Source organism: Microtus pennsylvanicus, chromosome 1, assembly GCF_037038515.1.
Source record: "Microtus pennsylvanicus isolate mMicPen1 chromosome 1, mMicPen1.hap1, whole genome shotgun sequence".
In the NCBI taxonomy this organism is placed as follows: Eukaryota; Metazoa; Chordata; class Mammalia; order Rodentia; family Cricetidae; genus Microtus; species Microtus pennsylvanicus.
In genome coordinates, this window is record NC_134579.1 from 124,825,836 (window position 1) to 124,849,111 (window position 23,276).

The 23,276-nt window shown below is 50.4% G+C and overlaps 1 protein-coding gene across 2 annotated transcripts; it reads right to left on the reverse strand.

The window, feature by feature from the left end:
- Nucleotides 1-345: 345 nt before the first annotated feature.
- Nucleotides 346-22,284, reverse strand: Dao (D-amino acid oxidase). Of its 2 annotated transcripts, XM_075957742.1 has the most exons (11): nucleotides 22,072-22,284; nucleotides 17,761-17,960; nucleotides 14,796-14,910; nucleotides 13,029-13,105; nucleotides 12,163-12,228; nucleotides 6,961-7,015; nucleotides 5,712-5,816; nucleotides 4,859-4,941; nucleotides 3,263-3,380; nucleotides 2,388-2,486; nucleotides 346-895 (listed from the first exon to the last, which is right to left on the reverse strand). In XM_075957742.1, exons 2-11 carry the CDS (start codon nucleotides 17,949-17,951, stop codon nucleotides 767-769), a joined length of 1,038 nt encoding a protein of 345 aa, XP_075813857.1. In that variant the 5' UTR covers nucleotides 17,952-17,960; nucleotides 22,072-22,284; the 3' UTR covers nucleotides 346-766. The 2 variants fall into 2 exon arrangements, with proteins under 2 accessions (XP_075813857.1, XP_075813861.1); XM_075957746.1 differs by lacking the exon at nucleotides 12,163-12,228 and having other exon boundaries at nucleotides 22,072-22,200.
- Between the last annotated feature and the right edge of the window lie 992 nt (nucleotides 22,285-23,276).

Here is a 23,276-nt window from a genome sequence, read left to right on the forward strand (position 1 = left end):
CACATCATGACCACCGTGTCTGCTCACACCCACATACATGGACACAATAGATTAACAAACATAAAGATATGCAGTGTCCCAAGGTTGTACACTTCTCTCTCTGATTTCAGGTCTCGAGGATGGGGCTCGGTTCAGTACTGGTGCATTTACCTTGCACGCTCAAGGTCCTGAGTTGTGCCCTCCCCTTCTTTTCCCTGCCCTTACACACACACACACACACACACACACACACACACACACACACACACGTACAACCTCGCTCAAGTCTCCTCAAGACCATAGAGATGGCCTTCATGTGGTGAGAATAGGAAGAAAGCATGTCAAGGATCAACCCTGAAGAGAGTTTGGATAGCCACAGAGTGTTTTAATAATGTCGATCAGCAGAGTAGCAAGGGCGGGAGTCCCCCTCCTCCCTTCAAGTGTGCTGCGAACCACTCCGGAGGTCTAAGCAAAGGTGTCTGACCACTCCTTGGCAGATGAGCCCAGACCCTGCCACCCAGTACACCCAGCCTGAACTCAGTCGTTCTGTTGTGAGAATAGCATTGCTACATGATCTCGACCCCCACCTCTCTCTCGCAAACTGGTTTAGGGCCGCAGATGCTTTACCAGATGGGATGTGTGGGGAGGACCAGGATTTCTCCACCTCACACCTTTGTCTAAGGAAGCTGGGGAGCGGGAGTGACAACGATCACTAAAGAAAATATCAATTAATTGGCTGTAAGGGGCTGGGGTGTTCTCATGGAGCAAGCGATGGCCACTTGAGTCCTCAGAGGTGGGATGGCGGCATCCTGGACTTCTTTTCTTCTAGAATTTTTCCAAAGAGGTTAGCTGCCTCCATTGCACAACCCCAGTGAACTGTGACCCCGTAGCCTCCATGACCATAGTTGTGGATGACCTGGGAGAGGAAAGAAATGGTGGCCAGATGCAGAAGGGACATCAAGGAGGGAAGCTTGGCTACAGTGGAAGACCAGGAGCTTTCTAAAGAGCTTGGTTGAACCAGATGTCACAAGCTCTATCAGTGTGTTAGCCAGAGGGTGTGCAAGGCCTGGGACTAGCTTAGGGGAAGCTATCTGAGGAGGGATAGGGTGGTACCCTATCTAGACTCTTGCTTCATCCCCTAGCCCAGGAAATGTAGAACCGTGAAACCTTGAAGTCAGAGACATCTGTTGCAGTGTTTTCTTACCGGTGACTCTCCACACACACACCCAGCTCTGCAGAGGCACACCCGGCTCTTCCATACATACACAAGCATCTGTACACACTCACCTACATACCCGGCTCTGCAGAGGTACACCCGGCTCCTTCATACATACACAAGCATCTGTGCACACTCACCTACATACCCAGCTCTGCAGAGGCACACACAGCTCCTCCATACACACACAATCATCTGTGCACACTCACCTACATACTCAGCTCTGCAGAGGTACACCCGGCTCTTCCATACACACACAATCATCTGTGCACACTCACCTACATACCCAGCTCTGCAGAGGCACACACAGCTCCTCCATACACACACAGTCATCTGTGCACACTCACCTACATACCCAGCTCTGCAGAGGCACACACAGCTCCTCCATACATACACAAGCATCTGTACACACTCACCTACATACCCGGCTCTGCAGAGGTACACCCGGCTCCTTCATACATACACAAGCATCTGTGCACACTCACCTACATACCCAGCTCTGCAGAGGCACACACAGCTCCTCCATACACACACAATCATCTGTGCACACTCACCTACATACCCAGCTCTGCAGAGGCACACACAGCTCCTCCATACATACACAGTCATCTGTGCACACTCACCTACATGTGTGCCCCTCTGTCTACACGAGTACAATGTTCACATACATACCCTCCACACACCCCTATCTGTCTAAAAGGAGAAACCTAACCTCAGTACAGGGGTTGCTTCCAGCGTGTGCTTGCTCAGCTCATTCCTTTGGCACAGAATGACCAAGGGATTTGATGCTCTCAGCTCCCACCCACAGTGAGGGGACCCAAGAGGAGCCCCTCCAGAAAGATAAAAGTACCATCACAAAGCAAACATCCTAGAAATATCTCCAGTCAAGTTCTGTTTACACACACAGCCCTGCCTGTCACCAGTGGTCTTACTTAAGCGGGTGAGATCACCAACGGCAGTCCTGTTTTCTCTCAGGAGGACAGAGAAAGCTGTTCCCATTCGAAGAGCTTCAGGGGAGACCAGGAAGGTCCTGAATCTGTCCTGCTACTGGGCATAAAGTGCCATTTCTCTTTACTCAGTCCTTTCCCATCTCAAGTCTCAGTGTCCCCACTTACAAGTGGAGTGGCCACCACCTGATCTCAATGATGTTTCCCAGGAAATGGCAAGCGTCACTTCCCTTGACCCAACACACCTCTGCACTTGAAGATCCAAAATGAAGCTTTTCTCTTTCTAGCCGAACCTGAGGCCGGACTGGCCGGAAACCAGTGAGTTCACCAACAATTCTCGCATTCTGGGGAAGAGAAAAGCTGGTAACTCACCTAGCCAGTTTCCTCTGCTGACATTCTAGGTAGCTGTGATTTAGCTTTTAGAATCTCATCATTAGTTCCCACACTGTTTAATCACTGGTTGTCAGTTACCGGCCCCCTCTTGCTGTGTGAGGTGTGTGTGTGTGTGTGTGTGTGTGTGATGTGCAGGTACATACATGCCACAGTGGAAGTCAGAGGACAACCTTAGGTGTCAGCCCTTATCTTCCACCTTGTTTAAACAAGGTCTGTTCACAGCTACATGTGCTAGGCTAGCTGGCTCACAAGCCCAAGGAGTCCTGGTCTCCACCACCCACGTTGTCACGGGAGTGCTGGACTTACAGGTGTGTGCTGCCCCATCTTCTCTACGTGAGTTCTGGGGATCAGGTCCTCACCGCTGTGCTGCAATCTTTTATCCCTGAGCCATCCCCTTCTATAGCAATAACCACATCACCAGTAGCCATTGTTCTGGTGTTACCAATGATTCTCGTCATGTCACTATCCCCACCACTACAGTTGTCACCACCAACCCAGCACTGCCTCCCACTGATCTTGTTAGCCTCTCCATGATCTTATAGACATCAAGTACACCTGCTCTCTGTGAAAACACTAAGATGCCACCCTATGAAGTACCTTCTCAGGAGGGCCAGTTAGGTGTCAAATGCTGCTGTGTACTCCAGTCTGTCTGGGGTTAACTTGCCCACTTATCCCATTAGCGACATCCTCCCATCAGGACGCAGATGCCCTTGACTAGGGCACTGACCTTCAAGGTGGGCTCCAGTTGACAGCATCTTTTCCAAATGCTGTTGTGGTCATGGACACTGTTCAATTCATTCCAGTTCCCCAGCTGGAAGACACCTCCGAGAGAAACTGCCTTGGACCTAGATCAAAATACAGAGGGCTAAGGAAAACGAAGCCTGGCGGATGGAGGCACCTCTCTCCACTCCTTCTTTCTCCACTGAGTCACCCAACCCTGTCATCCTTGCCATCCCTGCTAAACACACCCCACTGCCGCTGTGATCGCCACCAACCCACTGTGCCACCCATCTCCAGCATCGCAATTGCCAATAGTACCGTCATCTCTATCAACAAAGGAGGAGGCTCAGGGGATAAAGGGCTTGCAGCTCAGCAGTGAGGACCTGAGTTCAGGTGCCCGCAAGTCAGGTGAAGACAGACACAGCAGCACACAAACAGCAATATCATCAACACCAACCCTGTCACCATTTATACCACCAAAGCAACACCATCATGATATTGCCACCTCCACCATGCCAATAAAGTCACCCCCAAGACATCTAACACTACAACACCACTCATGTCACTACCAGGCCAGCCAGCACCCCCGTGCCATCGCTGCCTGGAATCAGCATCTCTGCGATGACAGCGCCACTGTGCCATCGCTGCCTGGAATCAGCATCTCTGCCATGCCAGCACCACTGTGCCATCTCTGCCTGGAATCAGCATCTCTGCGATGACAGCGCCACCGTGCCATCTCTGCCTGGAATCAGCATCTCTGCGATGACAGCACCACTGTGCCATCTCTGCCTGGAATCAGCATCTCTGCCATGCCAGCACCACTGTGCCATCTCTGCCTGGAATCAGCATCTCTGCCATGCCAGCACCACTGTGCCATCGCTGCCTGGAATCAGCATCTCTGCCACGCCAGCGCCACTGTGCCATCGCTGCCTGGAATCAGCATCTCTGCCACGCCAGCGCCACTGTGCCATCTCTGCCTGGAATCAGCATCTCTGCCACGCCAGCGCCACTGTGCCATCGCTGCCTGGAATCAGCATCTCTGCCACGCCAGCGCCACTGTGCCATCTCTGCCTGGAATCAGCATCTCTGCCACACCAGCGCCACTGTGCCATCGCTGCCTGGAATCAGCATCTCTGCCATGCTAGAAATACACTTCATCTTCATCAACACCAAATGTCTTTCCCACTCCACCACCATCAATGACGGTGATCTCCTTAACACTGCCGCTTGACTATGTCACGATGACTGTCAACATCCCATCAGCACCGTCTTTCCCCGTCAATGACCACGCTACAGTCATTCATCACCACTAGTCCTGCCACCCAGGCGCCACGGTCAACACCGTCAGCACAATTGCTCTCCCCTCTCCACCTGCTGCCTTTCTGACCACCTTTGGAGTCACTGCCTGAGTATCAGGGTCTTTGTCCCGGCTTTACACCACTGCCACCAAAAGGAATGCTCAGGATAAAGCCCGATCAGGGTTGAATCCATCCCACCATCCCAGGGATTTCATTGCCTACGCCCATTTGTAAGACAGGTGGATGGAGTGTTAAGAGGCCATGAAAGCGACCCCTCTGCGACCTTAGATGAGCCAGAGATTTACCCTGGGATGATGTACGGGGAGTTGTAGATGCCAAGGCTTGAGTCGTGGGTGAGGATGAAGTGCTTCATCCACGGGGCCTCCACCTGTTGGTTCAAGGCAGTCACAGCTTGTCAGAGAACAAGGCCAGTGGTTTTCCCTTTAGTTTGCTCCCCTCATGACCCTCTGACCCAAAACTGCAGGAGGGTCACCTGACAGACAGCTCTCCTTGCTCCTCGGAGTATCCTGGGTCTTCACCCCACGTCTGAGGAAAAACCTTAGCCCACAGAAGCAAGCACACACACGTATCAACCCACACAAGGAACGTACACACACTCTGCACACATGTGCACATGTGCACATTCACATCAGTGTGTCCACAAACAGGCAAGCATGCACACACATGCCCCACACATCATGAAAGGCATGGGACAATGGTGACACCGACAGACCAGTTAACCTGGGTTCTAATCCTGCACGTGTTACTTGACACCTCCGTGCTCCAGAGCGGCTGTGTTTGATTGACGAAACCTTCTCAAAGGGTTGTAGCAAGGACTAACTGCTACAAGGATTAATTGATCAACTCAGCACAGTGCTTAGGTGCGAATCGGGCACTTGAGAAGCACTTTAAAAGGCGCGCCATTTTCTTTATAACTCAGGCCTGTGCTATGGCTCCCACATGGTAGAGACATCTCCACCCACGCTTTACTACAGGGAAGAAATTCCAAGACAGAACTTTTGGGGTGCAGGGAGTAGACTGGTCCTTGTTTCTTCAGTAAGTCACCTCCTCGAAGGCTGGAGTCACTCAACAAGACCACCCACCAGCTTCGGAGTGCTGAGAGCAGGTAAGCAAGCTTTCCATTGACCACAGCCTCACCTGAATGATCTGGCCCCGGCCTGGCTGCAGCAAGGCGTCTGTTTGCAGCACCCCGGCCCATACTCCTGTACAGTTGATGATCACGTCCGCACCTCCTCTTGCCACCTGGCAACAGGAACAGTCAAGGAACAGGAAGGAGTGAGGACTGTCCTGGGCCCTGCCCCCTCCAGCCGCTTTTGTTATTGTTTGTTGTTTTGTTTTTGGAGACAGGGTTTCTCTGTGCAGCCTCACCTCAGGCCAGTGAGGACGCTGTGAGACCCTAAGGAGAGACTGCTGGGCAGAGAGGACTGTGGAGAGGGAACTTTCCTAAAATCTTACAGAAAACTTCACATGGCTGGGCGGGCAGTGGTGGCACACGCCTCTAATCCCAGCACTCGAGAGGAAGAGGCAGGCGATCTCTGTGAATTTGAGGCCAGCCTGGTCTACAAAGTGAGTCTCAGGACAGGCTCCAAAGCTACAGAGAGAAACCCTGTCTTAAAAAAAACAAACGAATGAATGAATGAATGTTCACATTAAGCCAAGATGACTCCAACCTCCATCAGGACCCTTTGGAGCCCATCCTCTTGCCTTCTCTCTGCCGGGATGCTGGCTTCGGCTCTGCCTATGCCCAGAATGCTTGTCAACTCAGACACAGTAAGCACCCTATGCTCCCAGTCCATCCCTGGTGACTCCCTCATAAAGCTATCATGGGCATATAAACTGTTAAGTGTGTTCTGTCTTAGAGCCATGAGGAAGGGGAGCTGTGATAGAGTCAGCCGCAGAGCCCACGTGTCGATCAGGGCCAGGCCTGACCCCACGAGCTCAGCACCAGCAGCTGGACATGCTGACCTTTAGCCTGTGTCAAGCATTATTTTGCATTCTGGGACTAAATGAAGGCACACAGCTGGGCTGATAAGACATGGTGGCCCTGACCTCATCACTGTCAATGCTGACGGTGTACCTGTGGCATACCATAGTAGAGTGCCTGGGCATTGCAGAAATGTCAACCAGGTGTCAGTGGGAAGCATGGGAGAGCCTGAACTGCACCGTGGACTAGAGTTGACTCTAAAACAGACCTGGTCCCTCCAGCCTCTGGGATTCTATTGTTTCCTTCTTACCACCAACATCGAGAATGCCCAAGGCCTCCTGGGGTTGAGACCAGGCTTAGAGCCTGGGTCAGGCCTGCAGGAGCCCTGAGAGTCTAAGAAGGGGTCTCCCACACAGCAGCAGGAAACAACTTACCTTCCTCCCTCACATCCCTGCCTCTCACCTCTTCAAAAGACTCCACCTTCCGATGGAAGAGCTTCACGCCCCTCTCCGTCAACCTGGAATGAAGAGACACATCAAAGCAGCCCCAAATTCTCTTCTTTGCCACATCCCTCCTAGAGGGCAGCACAGGGAACATTCTAGTGGACATAGCCCCATGTGTCCCAATGTAGCCATTTAGTTCATGGGCACCCAACTGGACCAGTGGCCTGAAAAGCATCCTTCTGAAAACAAGGTCCTCTTGGAGGCCCTGCCCTTCACTGAAAGTCACAGAGCGAGGTGTGCACTGAGATTGGAACACACACCCCGTCTCTCTCTTTCTCACAGAGTGAGCTGTGCACTGAGATTGGAACACACACCCCGTCTCTCTCTTTCTCAAAGAGTGAGCTGTGCACTGAGATTGGAACACACACCCCGTCTCTCTCTTTCTCACAGAGTGAGCTGTGCACTGAGATTGGAACACACACCCCACTCTCTCTTTCTCACAGAGTGAGCTGTGCACTGAGATTGGAACACACACCCCGTCTCTCTCTTTCTCACAGAGTGAGCTGTGCACTGAGATTGGAACACACACCCCGCCCTCTCTTTCTCACAGAGCAACATGTGTACTGAGATTGGAACACACACCCCATCTCTCTCTTTCTCGCAGAGCAAACTGTGCACTGAGATTGGAACACACACCCAGTCTCTTTCTCACAGAGCAAACTGTGCACTGAGATTGGAACACACACCCCGCCCTCTCTTTCTCACAGAGCAACGTGTGCACTGAGATTGGAACACACACCCCGCCCTCTCTTTCTCACAGAGTGAGCTGTGCACTGAGATTGGAACACACACCCCGTCTCTCTCTTTCTCACAGAGCAAACTGTGCACCGAGATTGGAACACACACCCCGCCCTCTCTTTCTCACAGAGCAAACTGTGCACCGAGATTGGAACACACACCCCATCTCTCTCTTTCTCACAGAGTGAGCTGTGCACTGAGATTGGAACACACACCCCGCCCTCTCTTTCTCACAGAGTGAGCTGTGCACTGAGATTGGAACACACACCCCGCCCTCTCTTTCTCACAGAGTGAGCTGTGCACTGAGATTGGAACACACACCCCGTAACTCTCTTTCTCACAGAGTGAGCTGTGCACTGAGATTGGAACACACACCCCGCCCTCTCTTTCTCACAGAGAGAGCTGTGCACTGAGATTGGAACACACACCCCGTCTCTCTCTTTCTCACAGAGTGAGCTGTGCACTGAGATTGGAACACACACCCCGCCCTCTCTTTCTCACAGAGAGAGCTGTGCACTGAGATTGGAACACACACCCCGCCCTCTCTTTCTCACAGAGAGAGCTGTGCACTGAGATTGGAACACACACCCCGTCTCTCTCTTTCTCACAGAGTGAGCTGTGCACTGAGATTGGAACACACACCCCGCCCTCTCTTTCTCACAGAGTGAGCTGTGCACTGAGATTGGAACACACACCCCGTCTCTCTCTTTCTCACAGAGTGAGCTGTGCACTGAGATTGGAACACACACCCCGTCTCTCTCTTTCTCACAGAGAGAGCTGTGCACTGAGATTGGAACACACACCCCGTCTCTCTCTTTCTCACAGAGTGAGCTGTGCACTGAGATTGGAACACACACCCCATCTCTCTCTTTCTCGCAGAGTGAGCTGTGCACTGAGATTGGAACACACACCCCGCCCTCTCTTTCTCACAGAGTGAGCTGTGCACTGAGATTGGAACACACACCCCGCCCTCTCTTTCTCACAGAGCAACGTGTGCACTGAGATTGGAACACACACCCCGTCTCTCTTTCTCACAGAGTGAGCGTGCACTGAGATTGGAACACACACCTCGCCCTCTCTTTCTCACAGAGCAAACTGTGCACTGAGATTGGAACACACACCCCGTCTCTCTCTTTCTCACAGAGCGAGGTGTGCACTGAGATTGGAACACACACCCCGCCCTCTCTCTTTCTCACAGAGCGAGCTGTGCACTGAGATTGGAACACACACCCCATCTCTCTCTTTCTCACAGAGCGAGGTGTGCACTGAGATTGGAACACACACCCCATCTCTCTCTTTCTCACAGAGTGAGCTGTGCACTGAGATTGGAACACACACCCCATCTCTCTCTTTCTCACAGAGTGAGCTGTGCACTGAGATTGGAACACACACCCCGTCTCTCTCTTTCTCACAGAGTGAGCGTGCACTGAGATTGGAACACACACCCCGCCCTCTCTTTCTCACAGAGCAACGTGTGCACTGAGATTGGAACACACACCCCGCCCTCTCTTTCTCACAGAGTGAGCTGTGCACTGAGATTGGAACACACACCCCGCCCTCTTTCTCACAGAGCAACGTGTGCACTGAGATTGGAACACACACCCCGCCCTCTCTTTCTCACAGAGAGAGCTGTGCACTGAGATTGGAACACACACCCCGTCTCTCTCTTTCTCACAGAGCAAACTGTGCACCGAGATTGGAACACACACCCCGCCCTCTCTTTCTCACAGAGCGAGCTGTGCACTGAGATTGGAACACACACCCCATCTCTCTCTTTCTCACAGAGTGAGCTGTGCACTGAGATTGGAACACACACCCCGCCCTCTTTCTCACAGAGCAACGTGTGCACTGAGATTGGAACACACACCCCGCCCTCTCTTTCTCACAGAGTGAGCTGTGCACTGAGATTGGAACACACACCCCGCCCTCTTTCTCACAGAGCAACGTGTGCACTGAGATTGGAACACACACCCCGCCCTCTCTTTCTCACAGAGTGAGCTGTGCACTGAGATTGGAACACACACCCCGTCTCTCTCTTTCTCACAGAGCAAACTGTGCACCGAGATTGGAACACACACCCCGCCCTCTCTTTCTCACAGAGCGAGCTGTGCACTGAGATTGGAACACACACCCCGTCTCTCTCTTTCTCACAGAGTGAGCTGTGCACTGAGATTGGAACACACACCCCATCTCTCTCTTTCTCACAGAGTGAGCTGTGCACTGAGATTGGAACACACACCCCGCCCTCTTTCTCACAGAGCAACGTGTGCACTGAGATTGGAACACACACCCCGCCCTCTCTTTCTCACAGAGTGAGCTGTGCACTGAGATTGGAACACACACCCCGCCCTCTCTTTCTCACAGAGCACACTGTGCACTGAGATTGGAACACACACCCCGCCCTCTCTTTCTCACAGAGTGAGCTGTGCACTGAGATTGGAACACACACCCCGCCCTCTCTTTCTCACAGAGTGAGCTGTGCACTGAGATTGGAACACACACCCCGCCCTCTCTTTCTCACAGAGTGAGCTGTGCACTGAGATTGGAACACACACCCCGCCCTCTCTTTCTCACAGAGTGAGCTGTGCACTGAGATTGGAACACACACCCCGCCCTCTCTTTCTCACAGAGTGAGCTGTGCACTGAGATTGGAACACATACCCGGCTCTCTCTTTCATTACATTCTGCTGTCATCAGATTGCTTTATATCAAAAGGGACAAACTTTAGGGGTTTGGGGAGAAGAGGCAGAGTTGGACCACTGTCAAATACACCTTTGTTAGAGCATAACACCAGAGACAGTGGGCCTGGGGACACCCTTCTCTCTCTTTGAATGTCCCAGAGAAGCGCTCAGTGGTGGCATGTCTGCCCAGACTATGCGAGGCCGTGGGTTTGAACTCGGCACTGAAAACCCATCAAAAGAGTTAGAAACCATAACTATCCTAAGGGTTTTCCCAGAAGGAATTCTAACTACCTAATTTCTTAATGGTGGACACCTGGGAAGAGTCTGGTCAGGGGTCACAACGTCCCAAGGACAAGAGTAGTGTTGCCAGCCCAGTGGTTTGTTGTGGTGCAATTCCCTCAGATCTGTAGCACCCATCCTGGGGAGGGGGGCTCTTGAGACACATAAAGTTAATGAACTCCCCATGACTGGGAAGATGAAACACAAGATTCATGAGGCCCCTCCCCAAGATCACACCAGCAATGACTGGGTAAGGGAGGAGACTCAGGCCAGCTGAGCAGCCCAGGGGAGATTCTCCCAGACATGCAGCTGCCTCTGAGATGAGCAGAGATCACCAGGGTCACAGTTTTCAGCCGTGTTAGGCTGTGCTTTCTGATGACATGGTGTCTTTGAATCATTCTACTCCTGTAAGTGACCCCTCACCCATATTGCTTTTACTAACTCAATACACTCATTGGTTTCACCAAGTTGAACTTTGATGTAATAATTACTTTAGTCTGTTGTGGGTTCCCTATCTGGGGTGAGTAATCACGTGTGTGTGTGTGTGTGTGTGTGTGCGTGTGTGTGTGTGTGTGTGTGTGTTGTGGCTTCTCAGGAAAATGCTCACATGACATGGTTCCCAAGTTTGGCTGATAGCTACACTCACCCAGGGAACTTATTGAGATACAAAATTTCTGGACTACTAGGCATGAGACTCTCCTTAATCCCAGCACTTAAGGAGTAGGAATAGGCAGATCTCTGCGAGTTCTGGGTCAACCCGGTCTACATAGAGACCATGCCAGCCAGGGCTATGCTATAGTGAGACCCTGTCTCAAAAGGACAAAGATAAAAACCAAAATTCTGGACCATTGCCCCAGGGCCTCTAACTCAGTGGGTGTGGAGTAGGCTCCTGAAATCCATATTTTAAAAGGTCTTCCCAGATCACAAAGGTCTCCATTTATTTCAGAGTTTTTCAAAATCTTAATAAATTATAGGAAATATATCAAGTCTCCTTTAATATGAATGCAGGTGATCCCCCAAACTAATGTTTGCTAGCATAGAACACTACATGATTCATGTTAAAACATAAGTAGCAAGACGGGGCATCTGCCCTTGGCTGTATCACTTAACATCGTCCTAGGGATACTTGCAAGGGCAGTTAGAGAAGAAAAATGAAAGGGAGAGAAATGCTTTAGAAGCTAATTTATGCAAGCTATATAACTATATCTAGAAAAACACTTAAATCCATTTTAAACCACTATATATGAGCATGAGGGCTTGAGTGAGATCGCTAAGAAGTACAGCAAATAAAAGTGGATGCGGGGACCATCGCCTCCGCACACAGAGAATGAAGGTCAGGACCAGGGACAGCTCCCACACGGCATCCTGGGATTCTCCTCAGCCTTGGAGTTTGGCAACATGACTACTCTTCTACAGCCTGGTCCCTGCCACCTGACCTTCTCAAAGGAAGCTTCTGCTCTTACCTCTCAGTCAGCCACGGCAGGTACCTCTTCCCCTCTAAAGACAGGCTTGTGTTGAACCAGCCATAGCTAGAGTCAGAGGGGGCAAAGAGGTCAGAATCTGAGGTTTGAGAGTTGCTTTGTATTATTCTACCAGTCCCCAGTGGCTAGAGCTGAGCCACCAGGTGTCGCTTGTGAGGTGATGGTAGGGGTTCAGCTTAATGCATCAAGCCATGGCATTCTGGGAAATGTAAATAGAATCTGGATGTTTTGGGAGATGGGGTCAGGTGAGGAGAGGACCAGAGGCCAGGAGTGTGGAAGCACACAGGCTGGGCTGGATTCTGAGTGTGGTCACGTGGCTGTGTGGCCCTGGGAAGTCTTTTAGCCTTTCTGAGGTTCTGTTTTCTCATTTGAGAGAGTGGTTTGACAAAGTTGATTTGCTAGGATTTAAATGCTGAATGTCCTCAAAGGTTCTGTGCACAGGATTGGTCTCTGAGGTAGCAATACTGAGAGGTGATGAGATTAGAAGGTTAGGGCTAGGGAAGGAGCCGCAATCATCAGATGCTTCCTTCAAAGGCCACTGTGGGACTTCATCATCCCTTCTCTTTGCTTCCTAGCTTGAGATACAAGCAGCTCTGACAAGCACCCTCATGAACTAAAACAAGCCTTTTTGCAAAGGTAAGTTGTGTCTAATATTTCATCATATGGATATAAAGTTGATTGACATTTCAGCCCAAAGCCAGGAAGGGGCTGGACTTCAGAAGTAGCGGGTACCAGGGGCTCTAGGATTGAGATGGGATGGCAAATTGGTGCTTCTGTTCCTGGCTGCTTTCTAGACAGTTCTGTCTGAATTGTCATGCCCAGTGTCTTTGCCTGTGACAGGATCTTACCTGTACTCAGGGAATATGTCCATCTCTCTGGGGGTCAGCCTCCGAAATCCCAGAACTGTGTTTCTCCAGGAAGGGTCCTGAGGAGAAAGCAGAGACAGGCTCACAGGGATAGGTGGACTTGATCATCAGGATAACAGAAACTCACAGAATGCTTGCTGGATGACGGACAGTCGGCAGTGTCCAGCTGGACCTCCAGCTCACTCCTGCTGCAAACCACATCCTCTCAGAGAATCTCCAACAAAGAAAAGGTGCCAAAAAGACTAGTTCTACATTCTTGGTGGCTGTGGCAGCTCCTCCCCTGAAGCTGCCAATAACCCAAGACCCCACCTAAAACAGTCATCTTTGGCCATTCTTGGGCACAAACTCAGTTTGTGGAAGATTCATCATCAACCCTCGTCTACAAGGTATATAAGCTCCATGCTTTAGTTCAGCCATGTAGCTTCTCTGGCCCAATCTCTGGGGTGAGGGGGCTCACTGGGAGTTGCTTCCTCAAATATACCTGTTTCTTTGCTTTATCAACTTGACTTGATTTAGCTTATAGCATCGGTCAAGAAACCTATTATCTAGTTACAGAAAACCTATTGGGCAGCATTTACTTATATGGCTCTGTTGTTGGGTCTCTACAACCAGCCATTGAGGTGGATGCAGTACAGACATACCAAATGACCTTAGAGAGGTCAAGTCTTGTTGTCTAAAGTCACACAGCGAAGAGGTAGAGCTGAGATGTGAACTCACACAATTAGGCTCAAGTCTATGCTCACTCTGCTTAGCATCAAGTAAGTGGTGGGGAGAGACAAAGAATCTCAGTGGACCTGAGGCTGGGGGTGTAGCTCAGGGACAAGACACTTGATCCTCACCTCCACCAAAATAAAAATAAATAAACAAATAAATAAATCTAATTTGAATGCAAGTCTGTGACCTCTTAGTACTTCTCCAGCTCAGAACCCCAGCCCCATCTGTGCTCTATTAGGTCCAAATCTCCCCCTCAAATGGCAGTGCTGGTGGTGATGTCCTAAACAGGATTTTGGCGGGGTAAGCAGATGAATTGTGAAAAGTTTCTGCTCCTCGATAAGCCTCTCTGCCGACACAGCAATCCACATCAGACCAAATCAAACTGAATTAGAAAAAGCCCAGGTTTAATGAATAAAATGCTCCTGAATGATTTTCCCCAGAGAAGAGACAGGAAAGAGAGACTGGAAAACATGTCTGTTCTCTGAGGAGCAATTTAAATACCCCTTTGGAGTGGTCTTGAGCATCTCTGGGGGAGGCATCATCATTTGATGGGCTTTCTGAGATGTGGCAGGGTTTGGAGAGAGATGGGGGAGGGGGCTTGGGTTGGAACTTCCACCCAAACATTCCAGATTCTTTGGGTATATGGATGCCAGGGGCTGAGATTGTTATTGGGTAAACAAACCTAAAGGTGGGTTTCTGGGTTTGTGTTCACCAGAGAAGCAGAACAGAGAACACCCCTAATCCTTCAGGAACCTCCTTTAACCTTCCTTCCCTCAAAGGTCAGCTACCTTGGGTAAGGACACCTATTTCCCTCTCTACTCTATAGCCTGTATCAATCAGATCCACAGCCCATGGTCATAAAATCTGCTGGCTTTTCTCCCATTTTGCTCTTCTTTCTATCTCTCTGATACACCCCAAGAGAGGGCCTTGGCAATTTGGATCCCAATCCTTTCACTCTGCTCTCAGAGTGGTCTAGCTCTGTAGTTTCTCCGCACCCTTGCGTGTTGCCCTCATGGTCAAGGACTCTTGGCTCACCGGAACTTCGTGTTGGAAGAGATTGTAGCCTGAGATTAGGGACAAGCCCATTTTTTCAGCATCTTGAGAATGGATGTGGCTCAGCAGGTAGTCGAAGGTTTGCTGACCCCACTCCCTGGAAACATAAAAAATATCACATGTGAGTCTCTTCTGCCAGTTACTGTAAAACCTGAGTTTAGGTCAAGAAATGAAAATCTTTTTAGCCCCTACCTTGTGAGACCTTAAGGAATTTGACAACCTAGAGCTGAGGCCCCTCTCCCCTTCCCCCTTTTTTTCCTGTGCACAAATTCTTTTTAGACTACCCAATAATCTGATTCCAGCACTCGGGAGGCAGAGGCAGGTGGATCTCTGTGAGTTTGAGGCCAGCCTGGTCTACAAAGCAAGTTCCAGAACAGTAAGGGCTACTCAGAGAAGCCCTGTCTCGGGGAAAACCACACACACACACACAGAGAGAGAGAGAGAGAGAGAGAGAGAGAGAGAGAGAGAGAGAGAGAGAGAGAATGAGTCGTTGGACCTCAGTCAATGGGGAAAGGACACAGCCACCATTTGGGTTGGAATAAAGCTTGAATACACTTCTTGTCTTCATGTGTTTGGTCTTCTGGGCACACCCTCTTGATCATATAAGGGTTGCCTTGTCCAGGTACTTCACTTGGAATATTGTTTTCTTTCTTTGTGACCCCAAACTTATTCTTAATCAAAGTGGCATCAGGGTCTTGGTCACTCAGAACTGTTCAGGTCAGCCTGTGTAGTGCAAAACCCAGACATCCACAGGGCTCCCTCCTTCAGTGCTCCAAACAGCTCTCCCACACCCAGCTTCCCAGATGGAAACCAGGAAGAAAAGCATTCCATAGTACACCCCAGAAACATGCCTGGAGTCTGGGCTCACACTGGGAAGGCTTTGAGAACTGGAAACCACACAGAGCAGCCTGGAGCTGAGCACCCCCACTGTGAGCCACAGGGGACAGGACACAGACACTGGCTTGTCCCTCTTCTTGGGCACATATCTGGCTCCATTCTAGCCAGGCTGGGCCAGTGCTCGCTGGCTGAAGACTCTGTGCCTGGTCCATTGTCCTCAAGAAGCTTACATCAAGGTCACGTGTAGGACCACACACCTTTAAAATCCTAGAAGGAGGCAGAGACAGGCAGATCTCTATGAGTTCGAGGCCAGCCTGATCTACGTAGTGGGTTCCAGAGCTACATGGTGAGACTCTGGCTCAAAAAAAAAAAAAAAGAAAAAAAAAGAAAGAAAGATTGGAAGCAACCTTGTAAATGACCTTGGGAGCTGTGTTTGAGGATGAAGACACAACATGGAAGCAACACCATGGACGGAAACACGGTTTCTGAGATTCTTGACAGGAGTGAGCGTTAGGGTCTGTGTGATGTCACCCACTGAGGGTTCGTGTTGACACCTGTCAGCTACTAAACACACATCATGGTCTTCTGTGCCTTCTTCAGTCAACTCCCTTAGCCTTGGCAATCTCTGCATGCATCAGTGCTGTGGCGTTGCGAGCCACCCAGCGCTGCAAAGGTCCCAGCGCTTGGAGCTCCTCACAGGATAGGCCTCCACATTTGTTTATTTCCCGTGTGTGTATACTCACACACGCACCTGCTGTGGTCCTCATGGGAAGGTCGGAGGATGGCTTTGGGTGCTGCCCCCATCTTCCACTGTGTGTGTTTGCTGTTTGCTGTGTGCGCTTTGGGCTAGCTGGGCTGTGAGTTTTGGGCGATTCTCTGATGTCCTCCTGAAGTCGCCCTAACAAGGATAGCCTGGAATTACCGATGTTAGTGATTACATCCAGCTTCGAAGTGGATTCTGGGGATCTTGACCCCCGTGGTCAGACTTGAGTGGCAAAGGCGTTACATTCTGAGCCTCTCCCTCGCCACTCTGTTCCAGTTTCAGAGACAAGCCCGTGGTGATGGCTTTGAGAGCTGAAGTTATAAGTTTAAATCATTGTGCTTAAGATACCTTGCACGCAGAAATGCCTCTAACCTGTAAGCCCCACTTGCCCAAGGACAGACAACTTATGTTGTTCATGTAAGTTAACAACCCACGCGTTTTTACTTCTGTAAACAAGGTTGGTTGTCCCAACTGCACAGGATGTGCTTGGTCATACACAGGCAGGAAGTACGTCAGGTATCTGAAGCCATTCCCTAGCAATCCCAGGTATGGACCTGGCCAGTGTCCATCATCCTGGCCAGTATTTAATAATGCTTGTTTCAGGTGTGTGTGGTGGGGGGGGTGGCACACATCTTTAATCCCAGCACTTGGGAGGCAGAGATAGGTGAATCTGTGAGTTCAAGGCCATCCTGGTCTACAGAGTGAGTTCCAGGACAGTTGGGCTGTTACACAGAGAAACTCTTTCTCAGAGGGGAAAAAAAAAATGTTTGCTTTAGATTTGGCTCAAAAACTGTGGTAGTGGTCTTATTCTTGGCTAGATGGGATCAACAATGCCCAGGCTGACTTTCATAGGATTGGGGACCACAGCTGTGTCTGCTGTCCAGATCAGCATTTCTTTTGTTTGGTTTTGTTTGTTTGTTTTGTTTTTTCGAGACAGGGTTTCTCTGTAGCTTTGGAGCAGATCATTATTTCTTACTGCTTTATTCGTCTTTCCTTATTTATTTACTCTTTTAAAAACAGAGTCTCCCTGTGTACTCTTGACTAGCCCAGGACTTTAGATCACGCTGGCCTCCAGCTTGCAGGGACTCTACATTTGTTCCTCTGCTTCCTGAGTTACAGGATGACGGGTAGGTGCAGTCATCTGGCTGTTTATGTTTTAATCTAAGTCTTGTGTCGTCCTTGATGACCTCAAGCTTATAGGCCACTCCCCTCTACCCCCAAGCTCGGGGACACAGGTTGGAGCTTCCATAAGAGACTTGTCCTTGGTGATAAGAATTGTGATAAAAGGCTTCCTCTGTGGACCCAGCTTTCTGAGTCCCAAGACTGCCACATGGGACCTCTACTCACGCTTCCTGTGGGTTGCTGGAGTCCGAGAGATAGGGCTGCCATAAGCCCGCAGCCACATCGCTGGTGGTGAACGGGGTGAAGCGGTCTGCGTAGACCTTCAAGTGCAGTGGCTGCGCTGGGTGGAAACGCTCGTGAATGCAGAGGGCCGTGGACAGTCCAATGACTCCCGCTCCAATCACGACCACACGCATCACACCAGCCTGCGACAGGAGAGAGTGGGTTGAGGGTCACTGTCACCACCACCACCATCAGGGTGGGCTCCTGATGGCCTGGAAAGCACCAAGCACGCTGCCCAGTCCCTTCCATTGGTGATGACCACAAGTCCAAGATTCTAGAATGTAAGGGGTAGTCTCCCAATTTTTAAAAAAGGTTTGTCTTATTTTGTATGTATCTATATGTGGATGCGTATGCACATGTATGCATGTGTAACCTGGGTGCAAGGCACAAAGAGAAGGCAAAGAGGGTATCAGGTCTCCTGGAGCTGGAGACCCCTGACCTGAACTTGAGGCCTCTGGAAGAGCAGTGCAGGCTCTTAACTCTTGGCCATCTTTCCATCCTCAAGATTCTGTTTTCAAGTAGAAACCCTGAGCTGTGCCTGATAAAAGTAAATAAATAAGGAAAGAAGAATAAATCAGTAAGAAACAGGGATCTGCTTCAAAGCTGCAGAGAAACCCTGTCTCGAAAAACCAAACCAAGCAAACAAAAAACAAAACAAAAGCAATGATGCTCTGATAATTGCGGTTGGTCCCAACCACCGGTATTGCAGGCTAGTCAGGTGGGCTGTCAACCCTGGATAAGCTACTAAGTTGCAACTTAGCAAGACAAACCTGGGGAGGGGTGAGGGAGGGTTAGGGAGATTCGGAGTGGGGGGGTGGACAGGGAGACAAATAAGGCAAAGCAGCTCCAGTGTGGAGGAGAAGCTCCCACCCTCAGAGACCACCTATCATGTACCGTGAACTACAGCTTCACTCATTCTCATACCTAAGCCTCCTGTGTCCTTCTGCGGTCAGGGCTGCTGCTTTTGGTCCCACTCTACAGATAAGGAAACTGAGGCTCAGAGGGTGGAGTGTCTCACACACACCATCACCAAGTGGTTGTGTTGGAATTTAACTGGAATTCAAGTAAATGCAGGACACATTTGCTGCACCCCTACTATGTGCTGGGCTGCCGGTAGCATCCCTGATGCAGGGTTTGCCCTCAGGACCGCCTCTTCTGGCAGAGGACTAGGCCTGCCTTGGGGTGCTGAGCTGGCTGCACCTTCGGATGTTCAGGCCTAGTAGCTTTTGACCTTGGGCCTTTCAGCCAACTCCTGTGAGGCGGAACAAAGGGATTGTGTGTGTCCGGAAGAGCCAAGCTCAACTCTCCTCCTCTGCACTCAGCTGGCCTCCCACAGACCCCAGCTCTTGGCAACACCAGCCTGGGGCCCCGAACAGCGGAACATTCTCAATATGGCCTAGTTTTGCAAAGGGGGATGGCTGCAGGCCACGAAGGCTGGACTCTGCTGGGGTTTCCGACGCCAAACTGGGGACTGAGTCCACAAACAGAGGGTAGCAGCTTGAAGTCTGCACTTGGGTGTTGGGGTTTAGGAAGCAGAGCCCCCTATCCTCCCTCTGCACCCTCACCCCTGAGACAAGACTACTTCATTAGTAAAACAGGAGCAACTCCAATCTCATCAGCTGTCTTGAAGAATCAATGCCGGGCTCGGCAGTGGTTTCTGTTATGGTGCCTGGTCAGCCTTCAGTACACAGTACCCAGTAGCCAGTACAAGTGCTCAGTACACAGCACACAGTACTCGGTACACAGTACTTAGTATACAACAGTCAGTACTCAAATACTGCACAGTACTCGATACTCAGTACACAGCACACAAGCACACAGTACTTAGTACTTAGTACACAGCACGCAGTACTCAGAACACAGCACACAGTACTCAGTACACAGCACACAGTACTCAGTACACAGCACACAGTAGTCAGTACACAGCACACAGTACACAGTACTCAGTACACAGTACTCAGTGCACAGCACACAGTACTCAGTACACAGCACTCAGTACTCAGTACACAGCACACAGTACTCAGTACACAGCACACAGTACACAGTACTCAGTACACAGCACACAGTAGTCAGTACACAGCACACAGTACACAGTACTCAGTACACAGTACTCAGTGCACAGCACACAGTACTCAGTACACAGCACTCAGTACTCAGTACTTAGTACACAGCAAGCAGTACTCAGAACACAGCACACAGTACATAGTACTCAGTACACAGTACTCAGTACATAGCAAGCAGTACTCAGTACACAGCACACAGTACTCAGTACACAGTACTCAGTACACAGTACGCAGTACTCAGTACTTAGTACACAGCACACAGTACTCAGTACTCAGTACACAGCACGCAGTAGTCAGTACAGAACACACAGCAAGAAGTACTCAGTACACAGCACACAGTACACAGTACTCAGTATACAGCACACAGTACTCAGTACACAGCACACAGTACTCAGTACACAGCACACAGTACTCAGTACACAGTACTCAGTACACAGCACACAGTACTCAGTACACAGCACACAGCATACAGTACGCAGCACACAGTACTCAGTACACAGCACACAGCACACAGCATGCAGCCTAGCTCTGACAGGCAATGATGGTGTGAGCCTAACCAAGTCACTGGACCTGACTGGTAAGGGAGAGCAACTCCCAGCCCGCCCAGAAGAGGAGAGCGTGTGCTATCAATGATCACATCTGACGCGACACAGGTAGCTCTTCGTGGAGTGCAATGTGAAGGCGTGCAGTCCAAATTAGAAGCAGGAGCCAGACTGCTGCAGCCGTGGACCAGCCCCAGGTAAGATCATCCATGCATGCAGTCATGAATGGGTCTGCAAATGCTTAGCTCTGGAATCAAGTCAACCATTTCCTTGTGGTTGCTGCCGTTTTTACACTAGTGGTGCGATGCTCCTGTTTTATGGCCAGTTGCTATAACACAGGTGCTTGGAAGGTGTATCCTCAAAGATGACCCAGTGGAGTTATTACATTGATCAGAAAGAGAGAGACCGAGAGAGACAATAAAGTCAACATAAACATGGCACAGGAGAGCCTATTTGGACCCCGCCATCAGTAAAGGCACAAGACACAATGCAGACAGCCCAACACCTTAATCCTATAGTCAACTGCTCTAGGAGAAATGTCCTTTATTGTCATCTGAAACCAGGGACAGAAGCTGAAGGAGAGGAGAACCAGCTGACAGCCCCACCTACCGCCTGTGTGGGACACACTCAGATCTCATCTAGTTCGGCCTGAGTGAATCTCGCTGCACTCTAGAAATATTTAAGCGGAGACAGAGATCAGCTGGCCCTGACTTTTCTTTGTCTCTGATTATAACCTGTGTCCCCTAGAAAGCAATAGGAGGAAGCATTGTGTGCCTTTGTCACATGCTCTTAATAACATGAAGGACTTGTAAAACTAAAAACCCAGCTCAGCCAGGTTACACCAAGTGACTATATCTTGTACAGGTGCTATTTCCAGCTCACCTTTAAGTTGGGACAACAGTTACAAGAGACTGAGGACCAAGCCCCTCCCCAGTGTAATGATAAAGACCCTTTTTATCACTTACCAGGCACGGGTCAGCATCAGACATTTTATATCCATCTGCCTTATAATTCTCAAATTCACCCTGTTAGATGAGTCAAGATCCCATATCCAGAGCCTTCAAGACGGCTTGGCTGGTGAAGGTCCCTCCTTCTACACCTGACAGCCTGTGTTTCACTGAGACCCACGTGGTGGAAAGAGAGAAGTTGTCCCAGAAGTTTTCTTTTGGCCTCCCCATGTAGAATGTGGCAAGTGTGAGTCATCCCCATACCAAATCAATTAAACAATAATATAATAAAGACATTTGATCAAAGACACTGTGTTCTGAGTTGGGCATGGTGGTGTATGCCTTTAATCCCAGGACTAGGGAGGTAGAGGAAGGTGGATCTCTGAGTTCAAGGCCAGCCTGGTCTACAGACTGAGTTCCAGGACAACCAGGGCTACACAGAGAAACCCTGCCTCAGAAAACAAACAAGAAAGCAAAAGATTCTGTGTTCCAGAGCGAGAGAAACTGAGGCTTGGAGAGGTAGCGTTCTTAACCTACTGTTCCCATCTGACTCCATGGGTCACAGTGCCATCTCTCTGAAGGATGTTTTCTTGACTGTCTTTCTTTCTTTTTTTGTCACCAATCTCAAGCACAGTTGTTGGCTTGGGGAAGTCACCAAGTTGCTTTGTCCCCTGCCCCAGCACGCATTCATCTGCCACTTACCGCTGGGTCCAGGTTTCTGGAGGAAAAAAGTGTGTGGTTGCAGGTTCCCGTTTCTGGCAGGAATGTTCCAGATTCTGGGGTGTGTTGACTTCAGCCCTCAGCCCACCAGCTAGGACTGGAACACAAGGTCAAAGTCTCCGGCAGTGGGGGGGGGGGCACAGAGCAAGGGGTGGGGCTAGACACCGTGCAGCTCCCAAGGACAGAACTTAGTCTGGCAAAGGAACCTCATGTCCCCTGGCTCTAGTGAGCTGCCTGACTTTCTGGCTGATCCCAAGCCCCTGTAGACAGGCCCGTGGGGAGGAGGGGTTCGTGGGCACAAGAAGACCTATCTCCCTGGCCAGCTGGAGATGAGCCTCTTCCCTCCCTCTTGCTGCCACTCAGCGGAGGGGAGGATCAGTCCCTGGGCCATTGTGGACCAAAGGCAGAAGACAGGGACTTCCAGGCCAGTCAACTAGCTCACTGCTGTTCTGGGACACAGGACAGATGAGACTGAGAAGGGGTGCTGTCTGGGCAGCGAGGATGTGTGGGCGGCGAGGATGTCCCAGAGACAAAAGCAGCAGGGCTCCAGTCCTTCTTCTGCCAAGGCTAGACCTTCAGCCTGGAAAGGGAGAACAAAACTCATCTGGCCCCAAGAGGGGAGGGGAACTGCGATGGTCCAGCCTCTACTCCGAGCCCCGAGCTCAGTGACATCCACGGAGAAGGAAGCAGGAATAACACAGGCAGGATCCCAGGGCCACATGCATGCTAGGCAGGCACCCTGCCTCTGTATAGCCACAGCCTGCTCTTTCATAAGAGCGCATGGCAAAGTCCTCTTTTCACTTAGCGTCCTATCTCGACCTTAGAATAGTCACATGTCTCTCATACCTTGCTACCCCAGCAAAGTTCCTCGGGACTCTGATTCACCACCCCGCACTTGGAGGTTTACAGGAGTGAGCCGTGTTGTGGTCATTTCCTATTCCCATCCTCCAGTGCTCTACGTTTGACTGATCTGATGGGACCAGTTCTGAGACTTCAGCTGGTCCAGCCCTTTAAGGTATGTGCTGTTCTTCACTACTCCCATATCAGAGCTGGCCCGACTCTATGGCATATGCACACTGGAGATTAAGATGCACCCAGTCAAAAAGCTTGTATGAGAATGTCCTTAGCCCCAAACTAGAAACAGAAAAATTAGACAAATTACAATTCACTCTCCCTCCCTCCTGCGC